At 42.7% G+C, this 9,836-nt stretch overlaps 1 protein-coding gene across 2 annotated transcripts; it reads left to right on the top strand.

Annotated features, from left to right (window-relative positions):
• Positions 1-685: 685 nt before the first annotated feature.
• On the top strand, positions 686-9,500 carry unc45b (unc-45 myosin chaperone B). Of its 2 annotated transcripts, none has more exons than XM_044025386.1 (20): positions 686-809; positions 1,603-1,764; positions 1,854-1,890; positions 1,991-2,166; positions 2,465-2,554; positions 2,672-2,839; positions 2,932-3,097; positions 3,868-4,038; positions 4,545-4,716; positions 4,817-5,117; positions 5,207-5,301; positions 5,579-5,720; positions 5,808-5,948; positions 6,068-6,195; positions 7,091-7,157; positions 7,364-7,477; positions 7,648-7,763; positions 8,007-8,124; positions 8,215-8,370; positions 8,645-9,500. In XM_044025386.1, the coding sequence occupies exons 2-20, from the start codon at positions 1,603-1,605 to the stop codon at positions 8,915-8,917; spliced, it is 2,793 nt and encodes a 930-aa protein (XP_043881321.1). In that variant the 5' UTR covers positions 686-809; the 3' UTR covers positions 8,918-9,500. The 2 variants fall into 2 exon arrangements, with proteins under 2 accessions (XP_043881321.1, XP_043881322.1); XM_044025387.1 differs by lacking the exon at positions 686-809 and adding an exon at positions 1,043-1,075.
• Positions 9,501-9,836: the final 336 nt, after the last annotated feature.

The raw sequence follows: 9,836 nt of genomic DNA, 5'->3' as shown, positions 1-9,836 counted from the left end.
CTCTCGTTCCATCTTAATCTAATGTCACTATACCAGTGTGTAAGTATACAAGAGAGCAAATTATCTTATTGGGAATAAATCTGCCTCCTGTGAAAAGTCTGTAGCTGACTTTGCTCGGTCTATTTACACCACTGTGTTTTAATGTTGGTGATAATGGTGTTACTTCAAGAGCTTGGGTGGTGCTTGGTATAAGAAGCCTATTATTCGTATTCATCCCAGCATGCACTGGGCAGGAGGAAAACCCCATGTTCACCACGACTTTCTCGGGACTCAGGATCATTCCAGAAGTTACCAGGTCCCTCTGTGATGCCACAGCTGTCAGCCCCCCCACCACTGTCTCCATATCCACACACACCTCCTGCCACTTTGGCATCAGACATTTGCTGGTGAGTTCTCAGCTGTCTGTGCCTGAAATAGACTTTATCTGGAGCAGACCATTTTTGAGGGGGGTCCCACTCACAATGTATTTAGTGGGAATCAACTGTTCAGTTTTTAAAGCCTTGGGCAAGTCAAAGGCACTGGAAGTACAGTTTTTGCAACACAAGTAATCATGGTTTATGATGAGTTTTCGGACATAATGTTTTTAGGGGCCTTTTAGTTGCTTGAAACAAACCTATGTGTGTGATGGATGGTCCACGTTAGTGCTGTCCCATCTCATTCAGATGCAGCATAAATAGAAATTGAGTTGATGGCGAGGGCAAGTCACACAACAGAGTAAAAGTTTGAACCAAGCACCAACGACTGGACCTTCAGACGCGGGACAAAAACAGAAGAGGATTGAGCAGGAGACACCGCACACAATCCTGAAGGTACTGACCAGACTTTTTCTTTACTTTATGTTCTCAGTCACATATGAAGAGGCTGCCTATAGGATAAGAACACAGATGGGGGTAGACTGAGTCTGTCAGGGAATCAGGAGGATTGGGAAAGTGGCATTTGTTGCAAGACTCCAGTTGGGGTGCGAGGTCATGCCCAAATAAGGCCTGAGGGGAGGCCATTTAAAGTTAGAGATAACATGTGCGTGGCCATTTGCTACAGAAGACCCAGGTCAGCAGGACAACTATTAGCAAACAGGGTGAGAATAAAAACTTTACTAATGCTGTACTAGTTTTAAATTATGTGATCAAGTTGTGATTGCTATTTTCCAGGGAGAAATGAGAGTGAGAAATTAGTGTGTGTTGTGTTGCTTTTGAGTGGCTTCTTTACTTCTGTCCTCCTGCCATTAACCTTTAAAATTACAAAAAAGTGTAAAGATGTTATTTTTCAGTGTGTAAGTGGAAACAAATAATATTGAACAAATATCCTGAATAGTTTTGTGAGAAGTGCCTGTATGCAAATAAAAGTGCACTTCACGCACTGTTAGTCTCACTAGAGTTTAAATACTCCATCTACATTTGATGAATTGAAGATGGCAGCCGCCGTAAAACAAGGCCCTTGCCAAAAGAACTCATTATAAGGCTACAAAAACAAAGGATTTTCTATTTTGAACCCATTATACAATCATAAAAACATCACAAAATGTCACTTAAACATCTTTTAGCCAACAAACCCTCCTAAATGTTACACAATGTCGTAATAAATGATAATTCCATTGTCTACCAGATGGGAGACTCAATCCAGTTAAAAGACGAGGGAAACAAACACTTCCAGGCTGGAGATATTGACAAGGCCATTGAATGTTACACGAAAGCCATCAAAGAGTGCAAGGACAAGAAGGTGCTGGCTGTCATTCACAGGAACAGGTCAGCATGCTACCTAAAGAAGGTAAGCCGTTCGTCTGGTAAACCATATCACACAAGCACAGGTTAAGAGTATACTGTAGTTCAATTTTAAATGCTTCTTTTGTGTTACAGGAAAACTATACTTGTGCAGCAGCTGATGCATCCAAAGGTAAAGTCATTAAATTAAATCTGCTGTGGCCAAAAGAAGAAGAAGATGCAATTATTATTATTAAGGTGTACTAAATTCTCCATGCCCTTCTTTTTTTTAGCAATCGATGTCGACGCAGCAGACATTAAAGCTTTGTACCGGCGGTGTCAAGCCCTGGAGAAGCTTGGAAAACTAGACATGGCTTTCAAAGATGTGCAGAGATGCGCCACCATCGAACCAAAGAACAAGACCTTCCTGGAGACGCTCCGCAGGCTGGGGGCAGAAATCCAGACCAAGGTCAACACCCCCCACACATATAATGGCGCTTTTCCACTATACAGCTCCATTAGTGATATGTGGAGTAGAGCCGTGCCCTGCCGAGGCAAGACGTGCTGGAACTGCATAGTGGAAAAGCACCATAAGTGAATAGAATAGAGTACAGATATCACATCAGATACATTAACGCATCCAGTGTTCACTAATCCACAAAAAAGACAAAACATTAAAATGAATTAAAAGGACATGAATATATGAAAAAAACAATATAGGAAATGATCTAAATGTCACTTAAAGTATTTTATTTTTGTCTCGACAGCTCAAAACATCATTCTCCACAGATTCAAGAGTACAGAACATGTTTGATATTCTCCTTGATGCAGAGATGGAAAAGGACAAGAAGGAAAAGGTACAATCTGTACACATGAAAGATGAATAAAATATGGCAGAGCTTCTTTTTCTTTTTCCTTTAATGAAAACTGCATCAGTACACCACTATTTCCTCCTTCCTCGTTTATGTCCAAAGGCGGCCAACAACCTGATTGTGCTGTCACGAGAAGACGCAGGAGCCGAGAGAATCTTCCAGAACAATGGAGTGCCTCTGCTGCTCAACATGATCGAGACGGGCAAACAGGAGATGATCCTCGCTGCTGTCCGTACTCTGTCGGGAATGTGCACAGGTCACAAGGCTCGGGTGAGAAAAAGGAGTCAAGATGATAGCAATGTTCAATTCGTGAATGGGAAATCCAAAAACTAAAAAATGAGTCTTTTCACTTCTTTAAACAGGCCATGGCTGTGATGCACATGGTGGGTGTGAATAAGATGTGCAGCATCATGGCTGTGGACGATGAGGAAATCACTCTGGCAACCTGCAACCTCTTCCAGTGCATTAACGACTCGCTCACCGGTGGAGATACACGGGAATATGGGAAAGAAGAGGCCTTGGTTTTGGGTGAGACAGGATTGACATGTGTGACACCAGCTATCTCAGTCTTTCTTAACTTTTCAACCCACTTTTTTTTATATATATATATAACAACTATTTATTAAAGAAAATGCAGCATGATATTGTACATGACTTTTTTCCCCCTAAGTCCGCTCAAGGATTTCAGAAAAGATTTAACAAATGAGGGTGAGGCAGATTTCCACAGCAACACAATCCTCCCGTGTGCAATTAGAGAAGTAAAAACAGTTTATTTGAAGGTTTGTCATGGCATTATTTTTCTCTGGTTTCCCAAAAATAGCTACAGTATGTGTGGTGGTGGTGAAATTTGAATCAGTATCACGTTGAAGGATGCTTCGCAAAAGAGGGCGAGAGAGAGAGAGAGGAAAGGCATCTATTACATTTTCCTCTACTGTATCCACCTGTATGTAGCACCTTTAACTAAATTAGGCTAAGCTGTGTACAGGAAGAGGATGAGTTCACCGCTTCTAAAGCTTTTCTCATGTTTTATAGATGACAAACCCCCAGGACACACTTCACAATATCAAAAGTGAGATAAGCTGACTCTAATTATTATTATTATTTTGTTATTTGTTTCATTTTCTACACACTCCATTCAAAATTGCTCAGCTCCACTCTGATCTCATACTGATCTCAAGCTTGCGTACCACTGGTGGTACGCGTACCACAGTTTGGATGGACCGTGGATTTAAAACACACATAAATCTTATAAGACAGCTAATGTGTTGGACACTTTTCTATAATCTGTCCCTCTGCAGATGCATCTAAAGACCTGAAAACCATTCTGCTGTCGCTGCTGGAGATGCTCATTAGTAAGAAGGTGTCTGGCCATGGCAGAGACCAGGCGCTGAACCTGCTGGCCAAGAACGTACCACGCAAAGACAAGAAGGAGAAAGAAAACACCACAGCCCTCTTCACCATCGATCACGGTGAGCCGACAGACAGGCAGCTGCATCATTTGGTTTGTGCGGTACTTTCCCTAAAATCAGTGTCATAGTGTACTGAGGAGATACCTGTACATTTAAACATTTTATCCTCCAAGGAAAGCTCTGAAATCCATTTACCATACAACACAAACACACCACACAGCCAATTCCGTTACATCCTCTCAGGCACTGATATTGAACTGAATATGGACACACAGTGGAGTAGTGGCTAACACCTTTGCCGCACAGCAAGAAGATTGACAGGTTTAAATCCAGTCTCCACTCTCAGTCCAAACACATGCAAAGAAATACACTTGGACTCTCTAAATTGACCATAAGTGGGATTGTAAGAGTGAATAGTTGTTTGTCTCTTCAATGAACTGGTGACCGATTTTTGCTGTATGTCAACTGGGATTATCTTCAACCTTCATACATCCATCAGGTGGAGGATAAAGCTGTAGACAATGAGTACATGAGAGTGAATTGAATCAGTATGTTTCTGTTTCCAGGTCTGAAGAAGATCCTCAAGGTGTGTGGTCAGGTCCCTGAGCTGCCAGACCAGCTGCCGTTAACAGAGAACACACAGCTGATCGCCAGTGTGCTCCTCAACAAGCTCTACGACGACCTCAAATGTGACCCGGAGAGAACCAACTACAGAGAAATTTGTGATGAATACATCAAGTCCGTTCATAAAATACTGAGCCCGATCCATTAAATAATGCCAATTCTTTTCAAATTGCAACATTACATAACCTCTTGTACTCTCATCCTCTTTGTACAGATCTAAAATTGACCCCAATAACATGGATAAGACACTTCACGCTATCAACACCATCTCCGGACTGCTGCAGGGACCCTTTGACGTGGGCAACGCCCTGATTGGGCGGCAAGGCATCATGGAGATGATGGTGGCACTGTGCGGCTCAGATCGCGAGGTGGACCAGATGGTCGCCGTGGAGGCGCTGATCCACGCCTCGACAAAGATGAGCCGCGCCTCCTTCATCATCTCCAACGGTGTGTCACTGCTCAAGGACATCTACAAGAACACCAAGAACGAGAAGATTAAAATACGTTCACTGGTGGTGAGTGCAGATTCATTAGAGTTTGAGACCCAGCTCTGTGTTTATGTGTGTGTACATATACTCATATTCATAACCCCCCCCACCCCCAGGGTCTCTGCAAACTGGGCTCAGCTGGAGGTGATGACTACAGTTTACGGCAGTTTGCTGAGGGCTCCACGGAGAAACTGGCCAAGCAGTGCAGGAAGTGAGTGTTCACACAGAAACTGCTATGTTTCCTAGGTTACTGTTATGTTGTGGTACCAAGGTCGAGATTAAAACTCAGGCGAGGCACAACCTTTGCTATGGTTGCTCCTAAACATCCCCCCAACATTAAACTTTCTCCTAGATTGTTGAACGAACTGTCCCCCAAACATTAAACTTGCTCCAAAATTGTATTTCAGACTTGAGACGATGTTACGCAGACGATGTAAACGTTATCACTGTACAAATTCTGTGTTAAATACCTCCCTCTTTTACTCCAGGTGGCTCTGTAATCCCCAGATTGATACCAAAACAAAGAAGTGGGCCATTGAGGGTCTTGCTTACCTGACTAACGACGCTGATGTGAAAGATGACTTTGTTGAGGATGAGCTTGCCATGAAAGCCATGTTTGAACTGGCCAAGGTAAAGAAAACCCAGTTCAGAAGGAAAAGTACTGTATATCTGATCAGATTTGGGAATTGACCCAGTTTGTCTTTTCTCTGTTTTCAGTCCAAGGACAAGACGATCTTATATGCAGTAGCTTGCACTTTGGTGAACTGCACCAACTCCTATGAAAAGAAGGACATTCTCCCTGAGCTGGTTCAGCTTGCCAAGTTTTCAAAGCAACACGTGCCCGAGCAACACCCTAAGGTACAAGAGGAAGGAAGGGAAAACTCTCAGACAGAAAACCCTAACCATAAAAATGAACCAGTAAATGATGCACCTGTATGCATAAACACACTTACAGTATGCCACGTTGTTTGTTACAGGACAAGAAGGACTTCATTGACAAGAGAGTGAAAAGGCTGTTGAAGGCTGGCGTCATATCAGCTCTCACTGTCATGGTCAAAGCAGACAACGCCATCCTCACCGACCAGACCAAGGAGATGCTGGCAAGGTATGAAGAAGCGTCTTCTAGTAAATGTGATGATGATGATGATGATGATGATGTGTCAGTGTGTATCCACGGGCAACCGATCGCAACTTTACCGACAAGAATCTTAACTACTGCTTTGCATCGTCAAAATTTGCATTCTAGACGTTGAATCTTTGCCATGAAGTTCACTGACTTCACTTGTTTTAATCACGCTGGTGTCCATTCACATATGTTATGCTTTATTTTCTGTTTTTCTCAAAACAGGAACATCATTTTACAAACTCTACCTCTATCAGAGGAGGCGTGACACTAGTGAATGCGACATTAACTCCTCAGGACAATGTTAATGACATTTTAAATAAGTGAAAGGGAGACAAAGTTTCCCAAAGACAAGTTCAAACAGGGTTGCAACCATCAGAGTCACCCCCTGGTGACTAATCCTATTTCTATATATGGTTTTTGGTGTGTAACAGTGTGTCGCAGGGTAGGAAATTAACTCATTTCCCTCAACATGGACTTCTCTGCTCTTGTGGAATATGTTTCCAGGGCCATTTTTATCAAATGTTGGGAAATACCTTGTTTCAAGGCCATGTTATCCTGAGCCCAAACTAATTGTCTGCAGCAGATACATTAGAACATGTGATTAATCATAAAATGACATCTAGTAGGCACCTGCATAGCCGATTTTGCCAATGAATCGGAGTAAATTTGTTACAATAAGTTGATGTGATGTCAAACTTTTGTAATATTCAGGTTTTTTTTCATACACTGTAGATTTTTTGTCAAGATGCCGCGACACATACTCTAAAATGTTCCGTTACATTTGTTAGAATTGGGGAACAGAAGCAAATGCAGAAATGAATAATCATACAAAATCAAGGATGATTTACTGATTTGTAAAAAATGTTTTCTTCAGGGTTTTCTTGGCGTTATCAGATGACCCTAAAGACCGTGGTATTATTATAGCTGAAGGCGGAGGAAAGGTGAGCGATGAATTTGTAAATCACTGTATGTTGCACAAAACAAATGTATAAAATCTACAACATTATTAAAATCACACTTGAGTGGAAAAAGCCCTTCCATGTATTCCGACTCTGCCACTGACCAGACAAACTGGTTCTATAAACTTCAGTGTTCAGTCTGATACTCGCTGCTCTGATTTGAAATCAAACTGTTATTCTGCGCTCAGGCTTTGATTCCACTCGCTCTGGAAGGGACAGAAGCTGGAAAAGTGAAAGCCTGTCATTCTCTTGCAAAGATCGCAGCAATTGCCAACCCTGAAATTGCCTTCCCTGGTGAGAGGGTAAGACATTCTACATGATTTCCTTGGCAGTTGCATTTGAAATGACAGCGAGAGAAGGAGAATGGAAATGTTCCCCCCCTCACTACACTTCACTTAGTTTCTATTCTTCTCTGGTGTTCTGGTGGTTTACCGTATGCTTTTCTTTTTCTTTTTCTTCTCCTGGTTGGCAGGTATACGAGGTGGTGCGGCCTTTAGTCAGCCTCCTTCACTCTGACAGAGATGGAATGCAGAACTATGAAGCTCTGAAAGGCCTCACCAACTTTGCTGGCTTCAGTGAAAAACTGAGGTGACGTTCTTCACCACTGTTGCACTAACCGTTACGGCTCATGAAACATGAAACGTCAATGCAACTCTTAGGTCTCTCCTTTTTTGACAGTGCTCCACAAAATGTTCACACATTTGCACCAATAGTCTATTTCAGGTTGTTAAAGATGGAATTTGTTGTAGAGGTTTTTCTGGGCTGGTGGAACTTTGCATCTTCTGCTTGATGAACTTATTGTAGTTAAACTGTACGCTGTTTTCCCCCAAGACTAAAGATCATGAAAGAGAAAGCCCTGCCCGAAATTGAGAACTACATGTTTGAGGAGCACGAGCAGCTGAGACAAGCTGCCACCGAGTGCATGTGCAACCTCGTGACATGTAAAGAGGTGAGAGAATAATAAAACACATCAACGCATGCAAATTGTGTTAGCGAAGATATTTGCGGCTCACGACTGGAAATGTCAACTGTGGTTCAGGTTCAAGAGCGTTACCTGGAAGACGGCAACGATAAGTTGAAGCTGCTGGTGCTGCTCTGTGGCGAGGACGACGACGAGCTTCAGGTCGCCGCGGCTGGAGCTCTGGCCATGATCACGGCGGCTCAGAAGAAGCTCTGCACCAAAATGACCCGGGTGGTAAGTACAACAGTCATGTCACATGTTCTAAATCCCTGTGGTTAGCTACACTATATGGACACAAGTATTTGGCCACACCTGTTTAGTATTGAATTCAGGTGTTTCAATCAGGCTCTGGGCTCGGCCCATAAAATTGATTGGGGGGGTTATCATGTGGCCTACAGACCTCATGTTTGAGACCTCATAGCAGAAAGCCTCATTTTAAACCACAGACTCTCATGTGACATTCACACACTCTGCTGTGTTTGCTAAATGACTGATTTCTCCCAAACAGACGGGCCAGTGGCTTGAGATCCTGCAGAGGTTATGTCTCCATACTCACCCCAGCATCCAGCACCGCGGCCTGGTGATCGTCTACAACATGCTCAACTGCGACGACAACGAGCTGGCCAAGAAGCTGATCGAGAGCGAGCTGCTGGAGATCCTCACGGTGATCGGCAAAGCGGAGGACAATCCCAAGAGGCAGGAGCCCATCAACGTGGCGCGCACGTGTCTGGTCAAAGCTATGGAGCTCGGCCTCATCAAACCTTTCTCCACCCCTTCTTAAAATGCCCGCAGCAATGGACCTTTTTATTCTTTCTTTACTTCCTTTGTTAAATAGAGACATTTTGTTTTTTCCAAATGCCTTTTTCTACATCAAAGATATTATAAATCCCAGTCTCTTAGCATTTACTCTCATAATATCAGAGGCTACTTTTAAAAAAACAGGGATGAATGCAGGAGTTCCCTCCATGAAGCACAATTCTCTTTGGCCTTTGTGCACTATAGGATCATAAAAAGAAAGATATGATGTCCTGTGATGCACTAAATCAAGATGCACCAGGTTTTATATATAGTGTCCTGTGATCAATATACAATGATGATGACAGGATGATCAACACACATGGCCATTGTGCACCAGTCTGTTGTCAGTCCATCACAGAACCCATTTCACTGATGCACCTGTTTGTAACATTTGCAGTTGAACTGCAGGTAAACTTGTAGTTTAGTCCTGGTTAAAGGTGAAATGACTGAAACTCTCTCAGCTTCAAACATCGTTCCGGTTCTTCTTCTTCTATTTTGGTTTTTGGATCCATCAAAAAGTTTTGTTGTCTCGTATAATGACAATAAAGGCTTTCTATTCTATTCTATTCTATTCTATTCTATTCTATTTGCCAAGGAAGCTGTCCCACTCTGTCAAACAGAGGAGGAGAAAAGAAAACAGCACAATGATTTACATAACCAAAGTACAACTTATTTACTCCCACCCCATATCCATAAAGTACTAACAACATGACTATTTTCTTATTTCTATATTACATTTCTGACTTGTGAATTTGAGTTATGATTCGTTACACACGGCGGCTAAACAGTTGTGCTTGTGAGGGAAAGGTTGATTAAGTCTGCACGTCCGGCAGAAAACTCCTCTGAGGCTACATCCACACTGCTCTACCGTCCACGCTCCACTGATACCTTCAAGCTGCAAA

Source organism: Solea senegalensis, linkage group LG5 (assembly GCF_019176455.1).
Source record: "Solea senegalensis isolate Sse05_10M linkage group LG5, IFAPA_SoseM_1, whole genome shotgun sequence".
NCBI lineage: Eukaryota > Metazoa > Chordata > Actinopteri > Pleuronectiformes > Soleidae > Solea > Solea senegalensis.
This window is presented reverse-complemented; position numbering and strand designations above follow the sequence as displayed.